The sequence below is a fragment of the Rhinoraja longicauda genome, chromosome 16 (genome assembly GCF_053455715.1).
Source record: "Rhinoraja longicauda isolate Sanriku21f chromosome 16, sRhiLon1.1, whole genome shotgun sequence".
Classification (NCBI taxonomy): Eukaryota; Metazoa; Chordata; class Chondrichthyes; order Rajiformes; family Arhynchobatidae; genus Rhinoraja; species Rhinoraja longicauda.
This window is the reverse complement of record NC_135968.1, coordinates 31,620,890-31,647,006: the sequence shown is the minus strand read 5'-3', so window position 1 is coordinate 31,647,006 and position 26,117 is coordinate 31,620,890. Positions and strand designations below refer to the sequence as shown.

The 26,117-nt window shown below is 40.9% G+C and overlaps 1 protein-coding gene across 8 annotated transcripts in view; it reads right to left on the bottom strand.

The window, feature by feature from the left end:
- Positions 1-26,117, bottom strand: part of plekha1b (pleckstrin homology domain containing, family A (phosphoinositide binding specific) member 1b) — a 59,295-nt gene that overhangs the window by 27,913 nt on the left and 5,265 nt on the right. For 7 of the 8 annotated variants that reach the window (XM_078413548.1, XM_078413549.1, XM_078413547.1 and 4 more), the window contains exons 2-4: positions 4,038-4,198; positions 2,767-2,823; positions 790-835 (exon numbers count right to left, since the gene is read on the bottom strand). In XM_078413548.1, coding sequence (XP_078269674.1) covers positions 790-835; positions 2,767-2,823; positions 4,038-4,178 — 244 coding nt within the window. In that variant the 5' untranslated portion in view covers positions 4,179-4,198. The remainder of the gene's footprint in view (positions 1-789; positions 836-2,766; positions 2,824-4,037; positions 4,199-26,117) is intronic. The other variant, XM_078413554.1, reaches the window with a different exon arrangement.

Here is a 26,117-nt window from a genome sequence, read left to right as displayed (position 1 = left end):
GGGATTTTTCATTATAGACAGAATTTTTCTGCCATCAGCTGTGGAGATCTTCCTTGGCCTGCCAGTCCCTTTGCAATTAGTAAGCTCACCAGTGCTCTATTTCGTCTTAATGACATTCCAAACAGTTGATTTTGGTAAGCCTAAGGTTTGGCTGATGTCTCTAACAGTTTTATTCTTGTTTCTCGGTCTCATAATGGCTTCTTTGACTTTCATTGGCACAACATTGGTCCTCATGTTGATAAACAACAATAAAAGTTTCCAAAGGTGATGGAAAGACTGGAGGAAAGACTAGGTGCTGAGAGCTCTCTTATACCTGCATTAAGGAGGCATTTAAACACACCTGAGCAATTACAAACACCTGTGAAGCCATGTGTCCCAAACATTATGATGCCCTGAAATGGGGGACAATGTATAAACACAGCCGTAATCTCTACATGGTGAAACCAAAATGTATAAAAATACTCTTTAATAAAATCTGACAATGTGCACTTTGACCACATGTGATTTTTTTTCTATTATAAATCTCAAATTGTGAGGTACAGAAGCAAATAAATAAATAAAGGGTCTTTGTCCCAAACATTATGGAGGGCACTGTATATTGTATTACTGGTGAAAATTGCACTAAAAAGGTCCAATACCATTACTTCTGACCTTCAACCTTACCATTTGTCTCAGCACTGCAACTGGGGAAAAGTGCAACCATATTTGGTGACACGTCAAGTGCATTTTGCCCCTTAAGTTTAGTCATGGACTGGCACATTGATTGGCAAAGATTTGGATGGCACTTACCAAAACAGTACTCTGCTTTTGGTCGTTGCTTTGTTGCATCACTGACCTAACAAATGATAGGTACCAAATCAATGTACAAGAAAAAATTGCTATATTCTTCCAGATTTTAGCAGGTAAAAGAATATGTTTAAAACATTAATTTTAAATTATTGTAGAGAATGGAAATACGTGAAACAATGGATTTGAAAGAACCCTTAGAATAAGTTGCTGGAATATGATTCTATAATTAAAATTAACACAAGATCAAAAGTTACTTTACACAACAACGGTATACACTTTTTCATATATTCTGAATCCCATATTTAGCTGTTTCATGTGCTTAGCAATGTCTTGCAAAGAAACAGATCATCAATAAGTATTTGTAAATGCAGGGAAATTTTTCAGGCAATGCAAAATTATTGTGTACATGTGACTTTCCGTCTCCAGAATTAATTGGCCCAACTGTATTTTCTTGGTTTCAATACAGAAAATTGCAGATCTTGGTATACTTGGCAATGCATGCAATCCAGTATAGCTTGTGTTGACACACAAAGATAAGGGAAAAACCACATTTCAGAACACCACCCTTTCCATGAGACAAAGTAAAACTTCAGCGATTCCCTTAAATGGTCAAAAAAGATCAAAAAGCATCTTCTGAAAGCTCATCATGTGAGTGGCACCTAATGTCCCGATAAAAATCCTTGATTCAACCAGTATTACATTGTTACTATTTGTAGGAGAACTGTATGCTCACCCCAGAAAAAGGCCGTGATCGTATAGTGGTTAGAACTCTGCGTTGTGGCCGCAGCAACCACTATATTTCATCCCCGAGAAGTAATGGCTATCGAAGTGGGATTTCGAGATGGTATAGAAACTGCCATTACACTATTAATTTATGCAGTTTGAAGAACGGCTGACGCATTATACCATATAGAGTGCCAATTAAGAAGTTTTAGAAGTATTTTATGTGACAAACTGTCAGATTTAGTTTTATTTAGAGATACAGTATGGAAACAGGCCTTTTGGCACACGAGTCCATGCCAACTGCACTGATCATTCATTCATTCACATTAGCTCTATATTATCCCATTTTCTCATCGACTCCCAACACAACAGGGTAAATTTTAAAGAGTCCAATTAATCTACAAACCGGTACATCTTTGAGAAGTGGGAGGAAACCAGAACACCCAGAGAAAACCCAGTCACAGGGATCACGTGCGAACTCTGCACAGACAGCACCTCAGGTCAGGATCAAACCTGGGTCTTTGGAGCTGTGAGGCAGCAGCTCTACCAGCTGCGCCACTGTGCCGCACAATACAGGAGATTTTATAAATGTGAATTTAATCCTTTACTAAACATGAACAGACTTGGTTCACCTAATAAATACACAATTAAGGTGCTAAATGGAGCCAATTGCTTAAAATCAGAAAATATGCAAGGACAAATTAACATAAGGACAAATTAACATAAAGACAAATAGAAAGACACCAAAAACCTTGTTGTCGAGTGAGCTAAACTGGAATTAGCCAGAGGATAAATTACAAAATGCTACGAATACTAGGTAAGGCAGATAGACAGGTACCTAAAGAGCAATTCTTCAAGAATTAGAAAAATGAGCTATACCAAAGCACTACAAACCTCCATTCGCTCACCTACTCTCTCCAAAAATGTTATTTTAGTGGCTTAATAAATTAATTAAATCAATAAAGCATGTTACTTCAAACAATTACTTCAATTGACTGAGTACACATTACCAACACTGTTTTTCTCAACTTTAATCTAATTATATTATTTTCCATAGTCTATATTGGTTTCAATAAAGATACTTCATATGGAAATGCTTATTTTGATTAAATAAGTTATCTTGTAATGTAACATAATATGGGTGATATTAAAGACATATTGATAAAAGATTTCATTTTTTTTCTGTACAGAAAAATTGCTAACATTTTGATATTTCTATTTGTTAGAATAAATTCCATCAAAACGAAGAATTACCTTGGAAATGTAGGTAAGCTTAAGAGCTCCAACATGTGATGCTCCTGAAGGCAGATTCTACAATTAAGCAGAAATTTGAAAGTAGAAATTAAACTCCAGCAAGTTCTGCAATAGATTATCATTCATTAAATGCAACTCAGCTGCATCTAACAGGTTTAATTTGCGATTGAAATATGATCTAAAATAAATAAAATCGCAGCAATTCACTATTTATCATGAAGCATACGAGTATGAATTAAAATAACTGATCAACAGGAAGCAAATAATGCGTAGCACTGGATAATAAGTACTTGAGGGAAGAAATCAATTGTTTTTACAATCAGTTATATTCAAACATATACATTCAGATGCTCTAAATTATGGTATACAATTTGAAACACGGTTCACACATCAAAATGGGAAAGGTGTACATAACTGCAGAAGATAGCTACACGGGGAACTGATTACATCAAAAGCTTTCTTTACGATTCGGCACAAGCTGCTTTCTCAGAAAACCTGGGATCATTTTTCATATTGTAAACAATGTTGAGCGGCAATTTGTCAAATTTTATCAATATCATAAAGATTTAGACAAAATGAATAAAGAGGAAGCATTTTCATTGCTTCAAGGGCTAGAATGCCAATTTAAGTAAGCATGAACACAAAGTTCTGCCCAAAAAGAATGCTGGGAACAGACTTGCACATCTATATACTAAAACTCTTGTTTGTTTGTTTGTCCCTGAGCTACAGCCAAAACAGTACACGATAGCGCAACAATTTTAGGCCCACCTTACTCACCAATTCCCTTTGGTGCTAATGGAAGATGTTTCATTGAAATCGGTGTTATATTTTTAACGTTATTCACATTTTAAAGTTTAAATTTATCTCCTAGGGATGGGGGATGAGGAGGGGGGCAGAGGGAAGCTGCACCAATGCAGGAGAGGTTTGGGCCCAACGGGTCCACTTGGTCTAGTTCCTATTAAAAGCAAAGAAAATATTGAGGGGAAAAAGAATCAGGGCTCAGAGAATATTCTAGGATCTAAGTATGACCCGATTGCCTCAACAGGCATCAGGTTTAGTGGATTGACTGTGCGATTTATCTACGATTCTTGAAGCCCTTCAAGATCAGTAATGAATATTTTATATTATCTTCATACCAAGTAGTATATCTGGCATTTGAATCATATCCGGCATTTGAATCATATCCATTTCATGCAGAAGCACTCTATATAGAATTGAATATTAAAATCTTTAGTAATAGCACGACTTTAACAGAAAAAAAAGTTGCTGACCTGTGGATTATCCATATACCACAGCAAACTATCTGCCCGAGTGTCCAGTATAAAGTACCGACGCAGAAATTTTCCGCTGTTTTCATTTTCTTCAATGTCTAAAAATCCACAAATACGATTCTGTCGATCCACATAAGGCATTTCTGACTCTCCACATCACACTGTAAAGGAAATAAATTCATATCATTGACGAGTGACAAATGGCATCCCAATAAAATGGGGACTGGGAGATCGAGCAGGCCGAGGCAGATGGGACATGTGTCTCCAGAAAATGCCCTAATTCGCTGGAGAGAGATTTTAACACAGGTTGCGTGTAATAATTATAATTAGAAAAGGGATGACCCGTTGGGCCCAAACCTCTCCTGCATAGATCTAGCACCCTCCACTCCCCCACCTCCTCCCCTCACCCTCCCACCCGCTCCATCCCCCCCATCCCACTCCATCCCCCCTCAACACTCCCCAAACCTCTCCTGCATTGGTCTAGCACCCTCCTCCACTCCCCCCCCTCACAACTCACCTACTCCATCCCCCCTCAACCCCCCCTTATCCCCCTTCAACCACTCCATCCCCACCACCCCCGGGTCGCTGCCGTTTGCACCATCGCAGAGTTAAAATATCGTAAGTTGAAGCACCGTAAGTCGGGGACCATCTGTATTAGATCAACGGGCCCCAACTGCCCAGGCACGGACCCGTTGGGTTCCCATTGTGACGTCGAACACGGAGGTATTACTGCACAGGGGCGGCTGACAGGCAGGGCAAGTGGGAAAGGGATTTATTAAAGTTTAAAACGTGATTTTTAAAGCTTAAAAAGTGAATAACTTTTTTAATATAACAAGCATTTGAACTGCAGGCCAATGGCGAGTAAGGTGGGCATTTTCACGGTAACTGACATTGCAAATGCACAATATTTGCCTTCTTAATTCTATTGTAGCTAAGTAATTAAGAACGATTGGGGTTTCTCCTCAGTATGGCTATAAGAGCTATTTATATTGAAGGAATGGGTGGTAAGTTTTTCGCCCTAACTATATATCTTCTCTAGCAGTGAGTAAAAACGTGTCGGTAACTGACGTTATGCAGAAAGGACAAAAAAACTAGATGCAGAATAATTTTCTGATATCTCATGTCCCATGAAATGTTGGAATTATGAGTTTTATGTGGCAGTATTATTGGGTTATGTACAGGTGTGCAAGATAAGAAGACATTTAGCCACTTTCATTTTAAGTTTTTACCACTTTAATGTGAGCATGTCGGTAACTGACGTTACGTTGCCCTTTCTTAGAACTTAATTGTGTGTGTAAGAAGATAAAAACATGCAAAAACAACCATAGTATTTAACAATGTTAAAACATAAAATGTCTGTACAGATTGACATTCATGAATTTACTGTCTTGAATTCTTAACAAGTACTCCAGGGATGCTTAATGCACCTTTGAAATGAAGAACCTCTTTTGTTGTGTTTGCCTAGCGTAATAGTTTTACGTTGTGCTATTAAAAGAGAAGTGTCCACGTGCGTTGACTACTGTTGGTGCTGGAAGTTTTCTCATGATTTTGTCTCTGTGGTAGAAGATAATATCTTCATTTTGGGGCCACTTCCAAAACTTGCCAGTTGGTACCATGACAGACACTTGATATTCCGATCTCACAACCGTTCTCACTTCCCCAGGATAGAATAGACCATCATACTCCACCTCCACTCAGACACCACCTTTAAAATCTGATTCCCGTGTTGATGAATACACATCGATGCTGATAGACCTGGTTGCTTCCTGTCCACCCTGACTAGTGGTGCTTGTTGCTGCCTTACCACCCCGGCTAGTGGAGCTGGTTGCCGCCTTTCTACCTGGCTAGTGGAGCTGGTTGCTGCCTTTCTACCCGGCTAGTGAAGTTGGTTCCTGCTTTTCAACCCCGGCTAGTGGAACTGGTAGCTGCCTGTCCACCCTAGCTAGTGGAGCTGGTTCCCGCCTGTCTATCCTGGCTAGCGGAGTTGGTTGCTGCCTGTCCACTCAGGCTAGTGGAGCTGGCTGCTCCCTGTCCACAGTGGCTGATGAAGCTAATTGCTGCCTTTTCATCAGTCACAGCAATGTGGTGGACCTTTGACATACCAGTGATTTTCGGTGTATTTGTGAAGACTTGTTCAAATGGTTCTCTACGGTGTTCAATCTCCTCTTCAGTCATGTACAGGTATGTAGGTTAATTGGCTGGGTAAATGTAAAAATTGTCCCTAGTGGGTGTAGGATAGTGTTAATGTACGGGGATCGCTGGGCGGCACGGACTTGGTGGGCCGAAAAGGCCTGTTTCCGGCTGTATATATATGATGATGATATGATGATGTGATACACTGAGATTTATATTTTCTGCAGCTTTTGTGAATCCTTGAGCATTGGTGACATTTTTTTTGCGTGACTTCGCCTTGTTCCGCACAAAACCCTTGACACTTCCGCCAATTCCATCAACCACGCCCTTTCCGTGACTTGTAGCAAAGAAATGCCAGTCAAGCTTCTTGCCATGCTTTACTGCAAGTGCTACTAATGCTGCAGCCATGAAGCGTTTTTAAAATTGTGATGATGGACCATCAGACCAAATAGATACTCGACTCACTTCAGCAGGAACATCTTCAAGCACCTTGCTAATGCAAGGTACAATTATCTCCTTTTTGTGTACCAAGTTGTCAGAAATGATGACACCTGAAAAAAAGGATCCTGAATGCCATGCTGCTGACGTAAGTATGCTGACCTGGGTCTGTCGCCAATGGGCGCTTTGTATCTCATCTTGCTGTACGCACGTATAATTCTCTGCAAAATCCTTCTGAATGAGGGCATGCAGCAGATCATACATTAGAGATGTTGCTAGGTCTTTCATCTCTTTCCAGGCCTGTGATTGGCATCTTTGAACATAGCTATGCTCCAAGAACTGTGGAACGAGATCAGTAATGTACTGATTCATGAGATGCGCCTTCTTCTTTACACTTGTTGAGCCTGCCATGGTCATCAGCTATCATCACCAACGTGTCATGACAGCATTCTTCATGGGGTACCGAGTTTTGAATCCGTTACCATCTTTGCATTGTTCACACTCATTGAGCTTACAGCTTTTGGATCCAGGAGTACAGATTATGGTGTCTACAAACTGATGATTGTACATGGGAACAGAAGCATCAACTTTGTTCAAAGCATTTATTGCCATTGAGAAATTTTCGTGATAAAGACAAAGGCACACATTATGCGGCAGCTTTTTGCTCAGCAGCACATGTTGTAGTCACAACACAGTAAACTTGGTCTTTCCAACTCTGGCATCAGGATATTCTTCTTTGAACAGAGCATAGGTCTCCTTGATTGATGGTGTCAGGTGCCTGATCTGCTTCTTTTCACATCATCTTCAGAGGTTACATCTTCACTTCTCAGTTATAACATCTTTTCTTTCTGGAGCTTGTCTGCTGACGTCATCTTTCCCATAAAAATTCACAATGAGCTTGATCGTGTCGTCAGACCATGTAGACCTTGTGGAGGGTGATGAAGAGGACTGTACTGGCAACTCATCATCTTTTGTCAGATGAGATTCATACAATGTGCGTATTATTGCCTTCTTCCGACGTGGAGTGCTTGGGAGAGTTCTTTGGGCTCTTGCCAACGCTTTCTTCGGGGCTAATTGTACCCCTTGAAAGTGATTGCTGCCCTCTAGTGAGAGGATGAAGCCAATTTTTTAAATGAAAAGCTATGTATACTTGGTAACTGACGTTACTCAGTGGTAACTGAAGTTACACATTTGATTGAGTCCATCAAGACTTAAGCGTATCTTTATTACTCATAATTTTAGGCTGGATAGGGCTTTGGCCACAGAGCAAAAGTACCAGGCAGCATTAAATATATCAACATTACTATAAAAAGGAATAAAAATATATGTTTCCGGTAACTGACGTTACATCATTCTGGGTAAATCTAATCAAGGTTTTTTTTTTTAGATCAATGAATGAAATCAGCAAATTTTTGCTTTTGGTTTGATAAAGTGTTAATCAAATATACTGAAACATATGAAAGATAATTAATCAGACAAAAGGGGCTTTTAGAAATACAGAAAGAAATACAGAAAGCAGATTGCATGTCAATGCATTGCTTTATACTATCAGATTATGTGCATAATTTGGCAGACATTTTGGAAATCCAAATGGCTGCCATCGGTGAAAAGAATTTCAATTTTGAAAGCTTCAACTTATGTACTTTTCACCTAAATGAGGCATTTGACCCAAATGGCAATTTCAAATTTTGGCATCTGTGTCCCACTTTGCGTGAAAATGCCCAGGTGGGCCTAAAATTGTTGCGCTTTCGTGTACCGTTTTGGCTGTATTTCGGGTACGTATAAACTAACAAAGCGACAAACAAACAAGATGAGAGTTTTAGTAATATATATAGATACACCTCCATATATTATAAATGTACTTCCAGCAATCAACATTTGTTCTTGGATTATGCTTTGTACACAAATATTTCGGACACTTGTTCATCAATTCCAAATAAATAGCTGAGAAGAGAATACTATCCACAAAGCTGCTCCATTTTCTGTATTTTCCATGGTTTTAAGAGCTTTAAATTAAACCTTTTTTATCGTCTTCAATAGCAGTCAAGTAATAATTATAAAAATATTAACAATTATCTTTTAAAGCAATGATTCACAAGCAGCATAGTGAAGCAGCTGGTAGAGATGCCGCCACACAGCACCAAAGACCTGCGTTTGATTCTGACTTAGAGTCCTCTCGTGTGACATGTCAGTTTCCTCCAAGCGCTTCGATTTCTTCCCACATCTCAAATATGTGCAGGTTTCTAAGTTAATTGGCCCTTGTAAACTGCCCCTATTGTATAGGGAGTGAATCTGAAAGTGGGATAACAGAACTAATATAAAAGGGTGATCAATGGCCAGCGTGAACCCAGTGGGCAGAATGGCCTGTTTCTGTGCAGTATCTCTAAACTACATTAGTATCAAATTCATTCTTAAATCGTACATATTTTTAAAAAGCTCTCTCAACATGATGACAAGCTCTTCTCATGAAATAATACAATAAATAAAATCAGAATTTTGTAACATTTTTCATGGTCTCCAAGAATTAACTGGAAACCTTACTCAAATTTATGGGAATTCTCTGACTAATTCTATGACCCATCCAAAGTAATTTCCAGTAATGATCGACCGGCTTTAAAAAAAAATTGGCAGTGTTCCATACACATCATGCTGAAATGATACATTACTCTGGTATTCTCTACGCTTAGATACTATACCCTACAAACAAATATTAATATTACAAACAGCCTAAGATCCTCCATTGGTAGATTATTAAACAAAATCTAACACTAAGATGACATGGCAACCAGCCAAAAGCTTGGCCAGGCAGTTGGTTTTAAGGCACAGTATAATAAAAAAGGAAACAAAGTCTTAAATATAGTTCAAGGAGAATAAGAGGAAACTTTGGAACCCATTCACTTTAAAATTAGGATTAAAAATTGGAAATATTTAATTTCAGGATTGTTTTGATACCCTTAAAAAGAATTTAATAAGAAATTAGCCGGAAGTGTTTCCTTCTTGTCTCCAGGTTTCCTTCTTTCTTTCTTTCTTTTTTTTCTTCTTTCTTTCTTCTCCTTTTTCCTCTTTTTTCTAACTGGGGGGTGGAGGGTTGTGGGTGGGGAGATAATACAGAACAATACATGTATAATCGAATTTATAATGTAGGTTTCATTGGGTACGATGAGCTGTAACATGTATGTGTTTTGTTAAAATTTAAATAATTTTTTTTATTTTTTTTTTAAAAGGAGAATAAGAGGGAAAAAAAAGAACTGTAGGAAGAACTCAGCAGGCCAAGCAGCATCTGTGAAGAGAAAAGTCCAAGACGACATTTCAGATTGGGAACCTTCTTCAGACAGATAAGCAGCCTAAGTGCAAAGACTCATCACTGCCAAATGAGCACAGCACGTTTTAGGCATGCTTTGAAAGTCAGAACATTGATATACCGACACAAGCACCCACAGCCTCTGACAGCCCTGTAATCTCAATCCAATCTCAAATCCACAAAAAGCGCCTGCCCATACTCAGACCTCCCAACATTTGATTTTACAAATTCAGAATTTTGATGTCCAAAATTCAGAATTTTACATCAAAATTCATAATATGGCACGTAATGCAACTTCTCAGCAAAATAAAGTATGCACGCCAAATGCGCGGACGCGTTGCGCGACATGTGTGTAAAACGACTCGGGAACAGCTTCTTCCACTCTTATCAGGCTTCTGAGCAATCCTGTAAGATAGGGTACTGTATGATTCACCTCTATATCAATGAGGACATTGGACTTTTTTTATGGAACTGATGTTATACAATGCTGAAAACTATATCCTGCAATCTGTATCTTCTCCTTTGCTCTATCTATAGTATTTGATATACGTGTATTTTTACAATACTGGAGAGATTTTGAGGAACAAGATTATTATTCAGGTTTTTACACCAATACACTGTTCTTAACAAAAATCTACCCATCATGTGAAACCTTATAAATAACAGATATAAATTAGATAACTTCAAGACCGAAAGTCAAAAACTTTTTTCATGACAAATTTTCATCGTTTTACCACCATTTTGGACACCAAAAATGTGACATAAAAACTCTGCCACATTTAGTCATGAATATCTCATTCATAAATAAACTTCATATGGCCCCCCATACATATACGTTTTGGTAATGATCTAGGGAAACATCTTCATCAATATCAGGAGAAAAATACAGTAACATGTGTGGTTACATGCCTGCCAAAGTTCCGGTAACGGTCGTTGTGCTTGGTGTCCTTTGTCAAACCACCGTTATCGGGGTCGGTACCTCCATAAGTTAAGCCACGGAGGCTCCAAATCTCTACTGCTTTTCACAAACTCCAACGAGGTACCCTATGGTAGCACTGATTTTGGGGTGAGTTCATTATTTTTTTCTTATATTCAAATTTAATATATCAAAAACATTGTGGTGTCAAAAACACAACGACCATTTATGATATATTTTCCGATTTTTAAAAGTCAAAAAAAATATTCGAGGGGCATAAATTGGTCATAAAAACGAAAAAACCGAGCCAATCTTCAGTTTGGCAGCAAACTGTCTCTTCCTGAAGAGCACAATAGAAACTAACGTCTGTAGGAAGGAACTGCAGATGCTGGTTTAAACCGACGATAAACACAGAGAGCCGGAGCAACCCAGCGGGTCAGGCAGCCTCCCAGGAGGACGTGGACAGGTGACACCTCGGGACGGGACTCATCTGAGCAACAGCAGAAATGTCTGAAGAAGGGTCCCGATCCTAAACGTCACCCACCCACGCTCCCCAGAGACGCTGCCTGACCCGAGCCACTCCGCGAAACGCTACACACCCATGCTCTCCAGAGGCACTGCCCGACCCACCAAGCCACTCCAGCACTCTGTGAAACATCACCTACCCCCGTTCTCCAGAGACGCTGCCCGAGCTACTCCAGCACACTGAAACGTCACCTATCCATGTTCTCCAGAGATGCTGCCTGACCCGCTGAGTTACTCCAGCACTCTGTGAAACGTCATCTATCCATGTTCTCCAGAGATGATGCCTGACCCACTGATTTACTCCAGCATTCCGTGAAACGTTACCTATCCATGTTTATACATGGTCCCCCCATTTCAGGCACCATAATGTTTGGGACACATGGCTTCACAGGTGTTTGTAATTGCTCAGGTGTGATTAATTGCCTCCTTAATGCAGGTATAAGAGAGCGCTCAGCTCCTCGTCTTTCCTCCAGTCTTTCCATCACCTTTGGAAACTTTTATTGCTGTTTATCAACATGTGGACCAAAGTTGTGCCAATGAAATTTGCCTTTACTTACAAATGAAGCCAAAGATACAATGTATTGTAACGTACGTTTTTCTTACATAACGCACGTCGTGATGTCCACTCAGATGGATGCAAATACGCGCACTTACTGTGCCAACCAGGTCACTTGGTGGACACCACGCGACAACCGTTACACAATGTATTTGTGTATTCTGATGCCATTTCCGGAAACTTGCCATCAATATGCTATCTTTTCTTATATTTTTTGTTGATACTGTTAGTCATGAACCCAATAAAGTGCTTGTCAACTTTAAGGAATTTGAAATTTGACCCCCTATGTCACATTATTGTGTGCCAGTATTGTAGAAATACACATATAATATACACCGTATATCTGGATAGAATGCAAAACAAAGTTTTTCATTGTACCTCAATACGTGACAATAAACCTGAACTAGTGGATCAAGAAGCATCATTACAGTCTATGAAACCACCCATTTTAGGGTCATCTGCAAACTTAATCATGCCAAGTACATCCTCATCCAAAACATTGACCGATGACAAACATCATTCAGCCTAGCCTAATCCCTGAGGCACACAACTTGTTGCAGACCTCCAGTCAAAAAAAACTTGCGCCACCACTCTGCTTCCTACTACAGGCACTTGAATATATTTTTAACTACTGAACCTTAAAATTGTAATGATTCTTAAAAAAATTATGTACATCTATTTGAATTATAAAAATGTTCAGATTTTCAGACATTCAAAACAATTCAAAAGACATTTAGCAGTCGCAAGCTGTCAGGTGTCCATAAGCATCTTCTGGCCCACCACTCAAGGACTAATTGCCATATGTGACAGCCATTGCAGCCAAGTTTCAAGGTCAATTTATGCCACAACGTCAGAAAATGTAACCGCAACCACAGGAAAAACATGGATTGCAAGTGCACGCATCTTGTTAAATCAAGCACAGTGTGGCACACCTAATCCACATTAGTCAAGTCATGACATGCACACCAAATAATTAGAAAATACTACCCCATTTGCATTTATTCACCAACAAAATAGCATATCCTTGCTGACTGCAGACTAGACACATTACTAATAAATTGAAAAACACTTTTTAGTCAATTTGGGTTTGTTATAACGCAAGCAATAGGCTGGATTTTGCTACAGGATCAACAGTACTCATCACTATTTGCATTAAACTCTGTCTGAAGAGGCGTCTCAGCCCATAACATCATCTGTCCATTTGTCTGACCCACCGAGTTCCTCCAGCATCTGCAGTTCTTTGAGTATCCATTACATGGATCTTGCAGTCACAAATGACAAAAACTCAGCGTCTGCAGTCATGAAACGACCTACAACATGAGAATTCCTATATTTAGCTCTGCACAAATCACAAAGTTGCTGTGAGTGATTCAGTCAGCCTCTGCAGCCATGACCATTTTGCAACCTTCTTCACCACAAAAGAAATTTGTAAATCAACAATAACAGAATTAATGAGCTAATTCCAAAATTAGGAGATCACTGAGGTCTGAATGTTTGATGGCAATAGACAATAGGTGCAGGAGTAGGCCTTTCAGCCCTTCGAGCCAGCACCGCCATTCAATGCGATCATGGCTGATCACTCTCAATCAGTACCCCGTTCCTGCCTTCTCCCCATACCCCCTCACTCCGCTATCCTTAAGAGCTCTATCCAGCTCTCTCTTGAAAGCATCCAACGAACTGGCCTCCACTGCCTTCTGAGGCAGAGAATTCCACACCTTCACCACTCTCTGACTGAAAACGTTCTTCCTCATCTCCGTTCTAAATGGCCTACCCCTTATTCTTAAACTGTGGCCCCTTGTTCTGGACTCCCCCAACATTGGGAACATGTTTCCTGCCTCTAATGTGTCCAATCCCCTAATTATCTTATATGTTTCAATAAGATCCCCCAGAAGTCGAACATGCTCCTTGGATAAAATTCTGGAAAAGTGGAAAGGGCAAATCAAGGGAACAGTAATGACACAGGTTTGTAGATCCAGAAGGAAGCATGGTATGAGCCTCTGCCCTTGCTGTTATCCTACAACTATCAGTAAACTGACCACAGCATATTAGCAACCATTCAAGCTGATGCAATGGAAAAGAATGTCGTACTGACAAAGAGAAGTGTGGATAAGGGGGAAGATAGTATTTTTTCCCCAGATGGAGGCATGAATCCCAAAGGTTGTGATGTCTGAACAAAGACATGAGGCAACAGTAGGCTATTGTATATTGGAAAATATACTAAGGTAAAACAAGCAATGGCTACCAAGTATATTTCACAAATAAAGATATCTAAAACAAAAAATATCAACAGGAAACGGCAACATCAAGAAAAGCAATAAACCCAACATTTAGGAAGATTTCAGAATTCAACAAAACAGGACTAGAACAAGGGAAAGTAGAATCAAGAGCAATCCAGAAAGAAAAAAAATTCCAGAACAGTTCCCACATTCTGAAACATGCATCACAATTTCAGAGAGGGATAAAAGCAGATTAGACTAGTTAGTCTAACATTAACAGCAGCAGAATCCCAGCATCTATTTTTCAGGAAATGGTAACTAGACACTTTGAACATAATAATTTCCCTTTCCTATCTGGCCAATTTTATTACGTGACAAATCTATTTAGGAATAGGAATACTTTATTGTCACATGTGACTAGGCACAGCAACATTCTTTGCTTGCATACGCAATGTATACAAATGGCAGCCACTACGGCGCTGACAAAGATATAAAGCACGCCGGCTCCCCCTTTTGTCCCCCTCCCCCCAACAGTTCCCCCACGCCGGGCCCCCATGGTCCTTTGCCTCCCCCACCCCTATTGTCCATTGTTCCCCCCCCACGTCCCTCACGGTGGTCCCTCCACACTGGGTCCTCCATTGTCCTTCCCCTCCCCCTCACGGTGGGTCCTCCATTGTTCGTCCTCTCCCCCCTCAGTGGTCCTCCATGCTCTCATCGACCACGGGTCGACCCGCGAGGCATCGCCGCTGCTGAGAGGCTTCAACATTTGATGTTGTAAGCAACAGAAAAGAGTGAACCAGTTGAAATGGTGCATTGGCACTTTCAAAAGGCCTTCGATGAGATTCCAGAGAGCCCCATTTTAAAACAGAATTAGTGCTCAAGAGAAATGAAATAATATCGTGAACCAGACCGAGTATTGGTTAAAGGACAGAAAAAAATGGAATAAATAGATCTTTGCATTGGGAGGTTATGACTACTGGGTGTAAAGCTATCCATGCTCGGGCTAGATTTGTTAAAAATCTATATTGAATTTTGGGAAATAACATTTTTTTTAAAAGTTATCCATTTTCCAAGGTTTGGACATCACTGGCAAAGTCAGCATTTATTGCAATGGAGCGTGCAGAGGAGATGAACTAAAACATTGTTGTGGATGGAGAATTGTACTTATGGGGAGCAACTTTCCAGGCTACGATTGGTTTCTCTGGAACAAAGGAGACTGAAGGAAAGTTTAACTAAGGTGTATAAAATGGCAAGTCTTTAGATTGAATTAACTAATTTCCCTGAGGAAGAGATGAGATTGAATTAAACTTTAGATTGAAATTACTAATTTCCCTCAGTCGGAGCTAACTGGCTCAAGGATTTAAGGGAACAAAATTGACCCACTGCCTAATGAGACAGTGAAGCCAGAAACGTTAATCACAGAAATAAATACTTGGTTGACCTATCAAGGAGCTGCTGGAAATCTTGATTTATGGCCAGCATGAGCACAAAGAGCCAAATTTCCTTCAGCAAATTCATTTGCACCTCTGACACCACTCACCCCATGCTTGATCTGTCTTCATAATAGGGGATAGACTATAGACTGACGTCTACTACAAACCTACCGACTCAGACAGTTATCTGGACGATACTTCCACCTACCCTGCCTCTTGCAACGATACTATCCCCAATTCTCAATTTCTGTCTCTGCCACATCTGTTGCCAAGATGAGGCTTTCCGCTCCAGGATATCCAAGATGTATTTGTTCCTTAGAACAAACAAATTCCCCCAGCTGACATAGATGGATCCCAACCAGTGTTTCTTCTCTGTACCGTAGTTCTGCTCTCACTGCCCCTCCCCCTAAAAGGAACATAGGTAGTATTCCCTGATCCTCACCCTTCACCCCACCAGCCTCCGTATTCAACAGAACAGGCTCCGATATTTTTTCGAGATCCCACTAGTCATCTTCCCTTCGCCACCCGTTTCTGCCTTCCCGAAAGACCGTGCTCTCTGCAATTCCTTGATTCACTCATCTCTTCACACGCAAAACACCCCCTCCACTTGTACTTTCTCCTGCAACCACAGGAGATGTAACACCTATCTCTATATCTCCTCTGTCACCTCTATCCAGGGACTCCAGCAGTCCTTCCAGTTGAGACAAAGGTTCACATGCACCTCATCTAACCTCATATTCTGTTTGGGTAGCTTTCAACCCAATGGAATGAACATTGAATTTTCTAATTTTAGGTAACTACATGACCCCCCTCCCCCCTCTCCCTTCCACTATAAACCCTTTCCCCTCTCTGTCCCACCTAGATACATCTATCTCTCTCCCCTCCCATATACATTCCTTCCTCTAGCTTGACAATTCTCAACTCTTCAATCCTTTTATTTCATGTCTTCTGTCTTTTCAACTCTAACCTTTGTCCAACTATCTGCCTACCAAAAACCCCTCATCAACCTTTTACCTGCCAGGTTTTATCCAGCCCCCTCCATGCAATCAGGCTGCAGATGGGTCCTGACCTGAAACGCCACCTAACAACATTTTCCAGAGGTGCTGCCTGGCCTGCTGAGTTACTCCAGCATTTTAAGAAATATTTCTTAAATTTCATTTGAGGTGATTGTTGCACCTGATTTATCTTTTGTATCTTTTGTAAACCAACATCTGCAGTTCTTTGTTGTGGTGCCCTTCATTTATGCTGATCCTATATAACTTGCACTTAAACTTCTTTGCCAAATTCATTGTGTCTCCAAACATGTCATCACAACTGTAAAAAAAAAAAATCAGGTGCAACAATCACCTCAAATGAAATTTAAGAAATATTTCTTGACAATGGAGATAACAATGCGAGCTGCATTATTCCATTTAAATCATTCCTTCCATGAAACTAAACCTTGCCTTGCATGAATCACTTCCCCTTGGCACTACTTTCTCTGTATCTACATTCCAAGGGTCAAGAATTCTCTCCCTAAATTCTTAAACCCATCCTTTTGATTAAACTTAGCACTCCCGCCCCCACCCCCCACTGCTCAACCCCCTTCCTCTCGCTATTATTTTAATAACACTATTACTCAATTCACCACATAAATGAAAATATTGCTCTAATATACCAAAGAACAAAAGTCTTCCATTTTTTCCTGAACTAAAGGAAACACAGCAGTGAATAGATGGATACGTGATCACAGAGATATCTGGCACACTGACAAAAGTCAATTACATATTATTTCTTAGCTCTGCAGTGAAATCTAATTGGTATTTTATGCTTACTGACATTAATTCAGATTTTGTCCTTTCAGTTTATATGAGTAAATAAATTATATCAAGAGAATCTTACTGTAATTAATTTTGAATGGCACTTCATTCCATTCAGACAACTTGGGTAACATTTACCAATGACATAAAACATGCAGCTGTCCAATATAGTGTGCCAGATTTTGCCTTCACAACAAAACAAAAGAAATAAAATGAACAGAGCTAATGACCAGCAACTGACTAGATAATGCTCATTTTATTCAATTGCCTTGAAAATTCACCTTTTTGTTTGTACAGGAAACCTTTACTGCATGAAAATACTGATGCCAATGTGGTAGGGCTATATATAGCAGTGGATGGGGAAGTTAAGAATATGGGGAGCCAGGAATAACAATACATCATGTGCAATTACATCACAAGGTGCACAACCTTCCCAAAAGGAATTGCTGATTTGGAATAAAACCAATAATTTGAGGAAGAACTTTTTCCTCCTTCCCAGAATAACTTTTTGTTCTATTTGGAGTTGAGTTTATTTATTCTGCAAAATAATTAAATGCAGAGCAAGACATTTTCCTTAGGAAAAAAAAATGCTGATGCTGGTTTAAATCGAAGGTAGATACAAAATGCTGGAGTAACTCAGCGGGTCAGGCAGCATCTCTGGAGAAGAAATGGGGGACGCTTCGGGTCAAGACCCTTCTTCAGAGCGATGTCAGGGGAGGGGGCGAGACAAAGATAGGATGTAGTCGGAGACAGGAAGACTAGTGGGATAACTGGGATGGGGGAGGGGATAGAGAGGGAAAGCAGGGACTATCTGAAGTTAGAGAAGTCAATGTTCATATCGCTGAAAGGTAAACTACCGAAGTGAAATATGAGATGCTGTTCCTCCAATTTGCGCTGGGTCTCACTCTGACAAAAGAGGAGGCCCAGGACAGAAAGGTCAGATTGCGAATGGGAGGGAGAGTTGAAATGCTGAGCCACCGGGAGATCAGGTTGGTTAAGACGGACTGTGCGGAGGTGTTCAGCGAAACGATCGCCGAGCTGCGCTTGGTCTCGCCGCCATAGAGAATTTGACATCTGGAACAGCGGATACGGTAGATGAGGTTGGAGGAGGTGCAGGTGAACCTCTGCCTCACCTGGAAAGACTGTTTGGGTCCTTGGATGGAGTCGAGGTGGGAGGTAAAGGGACAGGTGTTGCATCTCCTGCGGTTGCTGGGGAAGGTACCTGGGGAGGGGTGCTTAGGGTGGGAAGGGACGAATGGACCTGGGAGTTTCGGAGGGAACAGTCTCTGCAGAAAGCAGTTTATTTCACAAAATGCTGGAGTAACTCAGCAGGTCAGGCAGCATCTCAGGAGAGAAGGAATGGGTGACGTTTCGGGTCGAGACCCTTCTTCAGACTGATGTCAGGATGGCAGGACAAAGGAAGGATATAGGTGGATACAGGAAGATAGAGGGAGAACTGGGAAGGGGGAGGGGAAGAGAGGGACAGAGGAACTATCTAAAGTTGGAGAAGTCAATGTTCATACCGCTGGGCTGCAAGCTGCCCAAGCGAAATATGAGGTGCTGTTCGTCCAATTTCCGGTGGGCCTCACTATGGCACTGGAGGAGGCCCATGACAGAAAGGTCAGACTGGGAGTGGGAGGGGGAGTTGAAGTGCTCAGCCACTGGGAGATCAGGTTGGTTAAGGCAGACTGAGCGAAGGTGTTGAGCGAAACGATCGCCGAGCTTGCGTTTGGTTTCGCCGATGTAAAGAAGTTGACATCTAGAGCAGCGGATACAATAGATGAGGTTGGAGGAGGTGCAGGTGAACCTCTGTCTCACGTGGAAAGAGTGTTTGGGTCCTTGGATGGAGTTGAGGGGGGGAGGTACAGGGACAGGTGTTGCATCTCCTGCGGTTGCAGGGGAAAATGCCCGGGGATGTGGTAGTTTGGGTTTGAAGGGACGCGTGGACCAGGGAGTTACGGAGGGAACGGTCTCTGCGGAACGCAGAAACGGGAGGGGATGGGAAGATGTGGCCAGTAGTGGGGTCCCGTTGTAGGTGACGGAAATGTTGGAGGATGATTCGTTGGATACGCCGGCTGTTGGGGTGGAAGGTGAGAATGAGGGGGATTCTGTTCTTGTTACGAATGAGGGCAGGGGGAGCAAGAGCAGAGCTGTGGGATGTATGGGGGGGTGGGGTGGTGGAAACGTTTCTTTTTTTAGGTCTCTTCCTCGGGGCGCGGCTCGGCCGCGGGACCTTCCATCGCCGGCGCGGTTCGGCCGCGGGACTTAACAGTGCCCGGTGAGGCTCGGCCACGGTGCCTTCCATCGCCCGGTATGGCCGCGGGACGTTTCAGCACTCGGTGCGGCTCGGCCGCGGGACGTTTCAGCGCTCGGTGCGGCTCGGCCGCTGGGCCTTCCATCGCCCGGCTGCAGGACTTAACATCGCCGGCGCGGCTCGGCCGCGGGACCTAACATCGCCCCGCAGCTCGGCCACGGGGCCTTCCATCGCCCGGCGCGGCTCGGCCGCGGGACGTTTCAGCGCCCGGTGCGGCTCGGCCGCGGGGACTTCCATCACCTTGCGGGGGCTGTGCAGGTCAGTCGCCCCAGTAGGGATCGAGCTGTCTGTTCGTGGGCGTGGGGGAAAGAGAGTGGAAGTTTTGTTGCCTTCCATCACAGTGAGGGGGTGTTTGGAGTCACTGTGATGGATGTTTGTGTTGGGGTCGTGTGTCTTGTGTTCTTTTCTTTTTTGTTGTGTTCTGTGACTGCTGGAAATGTAATTTCGTTCGGTATCTCGGTATCGAATGACAATAAAGCTCTGTATTCTGTAGAAAGCAGAGAAAGGTGGAGATGGGATGATGTGGTCAATAGTGGGATCCATTGGAGGTGGCGGAAATGTTGGAGGATAATGTGTTGTATGCAACGCTGATGGGGTGGAAGGCAAGGACAAGGGGGACTCTATCCTTGTTACAAATAGGGGGAGGGGGAACAAGAGTGGAGTTTTGGGATATTGAGGAGACCCTAGTAAGAGCCTCATCTATAATGGAAGAGGGGAACCCCCGTTTCCTAAAGAATGTGGACATCTCTGATGCCCTTGGATGGACCCCAGCAATATGAACATTGACTTCTCCAACTTCAGATAGTCCCTGCTTTCCCTCTCTATCCCCTTCCCAGTTCTCCCACTAGTCTTCCTGTCTCCGACTACATCCTATCTTTGTCCAGCCCCCTCCCCTGACATCAGTCTGAAGCAGGATCTCGACCCTAAACGTCACCCATCCTTCTCTCCAGAGATGCTGCCTGACCCGCTGAGTTACTCCAGCATTTTGTGTCTACCCAAGACATTTTCCTTGTTTGGCTTTAGGATAAAAAATATGATTACTATTATAATTACAAATATGACAGGCCAGAGTTCCACAGAACTTCAAAAATGCATACAATTATAATCAAAATCTTGTTTATAAAAATTGTGGTATTTGAGCTATTTTGATAGGTGGCGGGGGAGCAAGCAGCAAAATCTCAACAAGGGATTTTAGCAAGCAGCAAAATCTCGTCAAGGTAATTTAATTATGATTGGAACTTGTATTAAATCAAAGATAATATGGTGGAAATTTTACCTTAAGCCTAAAATAAAATCACCACTTAATGATATTAAATAACTTTTAAAGTACAGATGAGAAAGAGACTACACAAGGGAAAAAGTCCCAGCCTATCCTTATAATTTAAGCCCTCAAGTTCTGGTAACATCCCAATGAATCTTTACTGCACACGTTCCGGCTTAATCACATTCTTCTTATAGCTGGTTGACCAGACCTGCACACAATACTCCAAATATGGTTTCATCAAGTCCTTGTGCAGCTATAGCATGGTGTCCTAACTGTAATACTCAAAACACTTTCCGAGGAAGGTAAGTGAGTCAAACACCTTCACCAGCCTGTCTATCCATGTAGTCCTTTCAAGAAACTGTGTACCTATATCTCTTGGTCTCTGCTCTAAAACATTATCTAAGGCCCTACCATTTACTATGCAACTCCTTCCCTGGTTTATTTTATTAAAATTAATTATCTCACACTTGGTCATCTGCTCTACCATAGCCCACTTCACTACTTGATTGAGCTTCTTGTATAAAGTTTAATAGCCTACCTCATTGTCCGCTAGACCACCTATTTTGGTGTCATCTGCAAACTATGTAAACTAAATTGTCATCCATATATTTAATATATGTGACAAACAACACAAATGCCTGCAGCTCACCATTGGTCACAAGCTTCCAATCAGAAAAACAACCATCCATTCCTTCCCCAATTCCGTTCACCAAGCCTATTTTGAATCCAGTTGGCTAGCTCATCCTGGATCCCATGTGATTTAACCTCCTGGACAAGCCCACCATGCAGGACCTTGTCAAAGGTCTTGCTAAAGTACACGGATTCCACGCCTCTGTCTTGTCAATCTTTATGTGACCTTTTCAAAACGATCAAATTTGTGAGAAATTATTTCCAATGCACAAAGCTGTGCAGACTATCCCTAATAAGCCCTTGGCTATCCAAAACCTGATAGATACTGTCCCTCAAAATCCTCTCCAGTAACTTAACCACCACTGATCTCAGGCTCACTGGCCTGTAGTTGTGCCTTGTCCTTGCAGCCCTTCTTAAATAAAGGTACAACATTAATCCCCTTCAGTCTTCCAGAACCTCTCCCATTGCTAAAGATGTGGCAAATCTCTCTGCAAGGCCTCAGTAAGTTCTTCCCTAGCTTCCCACAATGTTCACACATACACTTGGTCAGACCCTAGGAATTTATCCACCTTAATTTTGTTTAAGACTGCTAACAATACAATACAATATATCTTTATTGTCATTGTACCCATCTCCACTTTTGTAATTTGGATATCAACTAAAACCTAGCCCATCTCTTGAGGCTCAACACATGGTAATGTCGATGTTGTTTCTTAAGGGGGCCTATTCGGTTTCCCATTATCATTTTGCACTAAATATATGTGTAAAATCTCTATGGATTTTCCTTTACCGTGCCTGCCAGAGATAACCTTTTTTGCCCTCCTGATTTTCCTCTTAACTACTCAAGAGACAAAAGCTGTCATAAGCATCAGGCACAAAAGAATGGAATTATTACCTGCTGCAGTTTTTCAGGCACATTAATGCAACATAATAAATGTACAATACATAATAATGCAATAAATTATTGGTAATATTAGACAACCAGACCATAATAAGGCAAGCCAAAGCACGTAGGGCTACAAATACAAGTCCATAGCAGTTCTATATAGGTAGGGATGTGGTGCTCAAGAGCCTGATGAATGCTGGGAAGAAGCTGTTTTTGAAGTTATCATGCTCCTATACCTTCTTCCCGATGGTAGCAAGGAGATTACAGCATGGTGTGGGTGCTTGATAATAACCTACTTTCTTGAGGCAGCACTTCCTGTCAATCCCTTCAATGGTGGGGAGGTTAATACCTGTGATGGACCTGACAATGTCCACCGCCTTCTGCAGCCTCCTCTTTTGGACGTTTAATGAAACAGGCCATGACGCAACCAGTAGGTATGCTCTTTATCACACAAATGTAGAAGTTCCAATAGATTCTCTGTGCTGTGCCGAATCTCCTCAAACTTCTGAGAACACAGGAGGCATTCATGAGCTTTGCGACTGCATGAATGTGCGGGGCCTAGGACAGATCAGAGATGTGCACAGTCTGTGAACTCCCTCCACTGCCAAGCTCCTTAAGACTGCTTCACAGACCTTCAACTATTTTATATTTCTCAAGGGATTTTCTGGATTACAACTGACAGTTGTTTACATTCGACATATGCCTCCTTTCTATTTGACTAGAGCCTTAACATCCATGTCCCCTACAGCTCTACCAAGCAGCATCAAATCATACTCTGAACCATATCATAATTAATCTGCCATTGACAAATTGTTTTATAGCTGAAGTCCTACGCAAAGAAGTGGAGCCCAATGACCTTAGGATGTGGTGGTATTCGGGAGAAGGGGAGTTGTTAGCGAAAGAGCAATGCAACTTGACATTAAGGGCTTTGTTGAAGTAATAGGTAGAGCAAGTAATGGAGTACATACTTGGGCATTACAAATGGTTTAGCAATGGGAATGAATTACCGCACAGATGTTTTCCTTAATGTCAGGGTACAATAATTTTATCCACATGAGGTCATGGATGGCAAGGGACTTTACCACAAAAAATATTCAAGGCACAAGATGAAGAGATTGATTGTTCATCTGCTGGCATGAAGAAGTGGTGCAGTAAACAGTGAGCAGGAATGGTTAGAGAAGTTAACTTAGCTGAGGGACTTGGGAAAGATGATAAGAATAAGTGAGGGAACTATGAATTACTGCTCCAAAGGAGGCATCAAAGTGGTAATGGGCATGAAATGGAGAAATCATTTAAAGAAATTCAACAATAAAAGAAACAATATTACTCCAGGAGAGGCAACTAAAAATGGGCAGAGGCTGAATGAGGAAGAGAGCAAAACAAGACCTGAAAACTATCAAAAGAAATAGAATGGGTTCTGGGTCCAAATAGCTACCAGTATGCACATCTTTAAAAATATATAAAATTCAAATCTGTAAAACAGGCTATTTTCTTTCATTTGGTACCTAAATAACAACAAATGTTTTTTTTTGTAATTTAAACATTTAGCAAGTCATGGCCCTTTGAGTTATTCTACAACATTTTCAATTTTCAATGTTTATTATGTACATTAAATACAGATAAATTATCTGTAATTTCAGAAATCCTCCAGATTCAGCATCCAACTCACGAGGCAATGTTTTCCTAGCCTCCTTTCCACAACGGAGGAGCCCAATTCCCATTCTCCCTTTCCAATTTCCCATTCTCCCTTTCCAATTTCCCAAGGCTTCAGTTCCCACCTTCCCTTTCTGCTGGAAAATGATACTGACACTGGAAAATTTACCATACTGTGTAACATAAAAAAAGTGAATTAAAAGAGTGGAGGTATTAATAGAAATTACATCTAAGTCTAGAAAGTCAGTCAATCTAGGGACAAAATTCCAAGTGTGCAGGATTTTCAGTTTTACTGGAATGCACTCCTACGAGTGCCGTCATACGGATGACAATAATCCAACGAGATCCGTCTCACTTTCAAACAATATAAATGGTTCGTAAAAGGCACCTTCTCCATTATGTTCTATCAAACCAACACATAAAAATGGCAGACTCAATCTACTGAAAGTAAAGATGATCTTCCCCTCCCCAACTGTATTAAAACAAATTAATCCTCTTCTTTCACACCAAAATCATCAAACCACTTGTCACATGAAATGAAAAGCTGGAGCAGCTTTTTAATATTCTACATAATGTGTTGCAAAGTATTACATCACCCAATTTTAGCTATGATTTTATTTATAATACTGCATGAAAATGGACCAAAGTGTATTTGCCCAAAATACAAATGGAGTATGTGGATCTAAATATGAATCAATTAAACATACCTGTGAAAGATATTATCTCATGATGTTGTTCTGGGCCCTTAATTATAAAATACAATGTGCATGCATTTTGAAGACGTGGCAAAAAAACAAACTAAATTTAATAAATTGACGGCAAAGCTTTCTTCATGATTTACCATAGAAATAGTTGTGCTTTTACTTTTAAATAAATCAAGCTCAACAATGTTAAGAGTGCAGTCATAATTTCACCATATTTTGTTTGTACTGCTCGTGGGCATCTAACTTGTCAGCTCTCAGCATGTGTAAGGTTCCAATGATACCACATTTCGCAAATAGAAGCATGATCATCCACAGAATTAAAGCAAAAGTACCTAGAATTTATCTTTTAAAAGTGTAGTATTGGCAGCAACATTAAAAAACATTACAAATAAATAAAGTTCACAAAGATTGCCCATCAATCTTTAGTGACCAAAAGTAATTGCCATGCCATCTGCTGAGCTGTCATGCATTTTTATGATAGCAGAATCAGAAATGCCAAAGTCCTTCAATGCATTTAGTTAAAAAATGTAAACACTTGAATAGGCAGTAGCACGCTTTTAGGAAGCAATAGCTACTTCAACAAAGTTTATGTATTAGGCTTTCACATGCACTCACATTAAACAAGACTAGTGAACTTAACTGATCTGCTGTAGCTGGGAATTGAAATCAAGAATTCTCCAGCAAATGGGTAACCAACCATACTAAATTCTCATCTAAAGTACATTTATAGTTTGTGAGAGCAAAATAAAAATCAACTGCCGAACTGCTGAATAGGTCAGACAACATCTGTGGAGGCAGATAGAAAGTTAACATTTTGCGCTCATCCCAAACATCAAATATTTGTCTCCACATATGTCGCCTGACCGAGTTCCTCGAGCAGTTATTTTTTGCTCCAGGTTCCAGGGTCTGCTGAATTGTATTTGCCCCACAACTTGCATATCATCTCCAAGATTCAATATCTAAGTAGTATGTATTTGAAAAATATGCAACATGTACACCTAGCACCAATTCAATTGCATTTCATGGGAGTGAATTTAAGAAATTATTTTCTGAAAATGATTAATTCTGCAAAATGTTTACATTTGTGTATTATTCCTAAATATTTTCAAACGCAAAATGCATCACTATTTCTGAAGCACATAACAGTAAGATTCATCGTGCACAAGTCATTTTCACATTATCAGGTTTTCTTTCGGAAAATGCCCTATTTAATGTCCCAAGTTAAAAAGAATTATTTCCAGGAGAAAAAGTAAATAGATTGCAATTGTAAGATATGTACAGTAAGACTTCTTTAAAAAATATGAAATTCAGG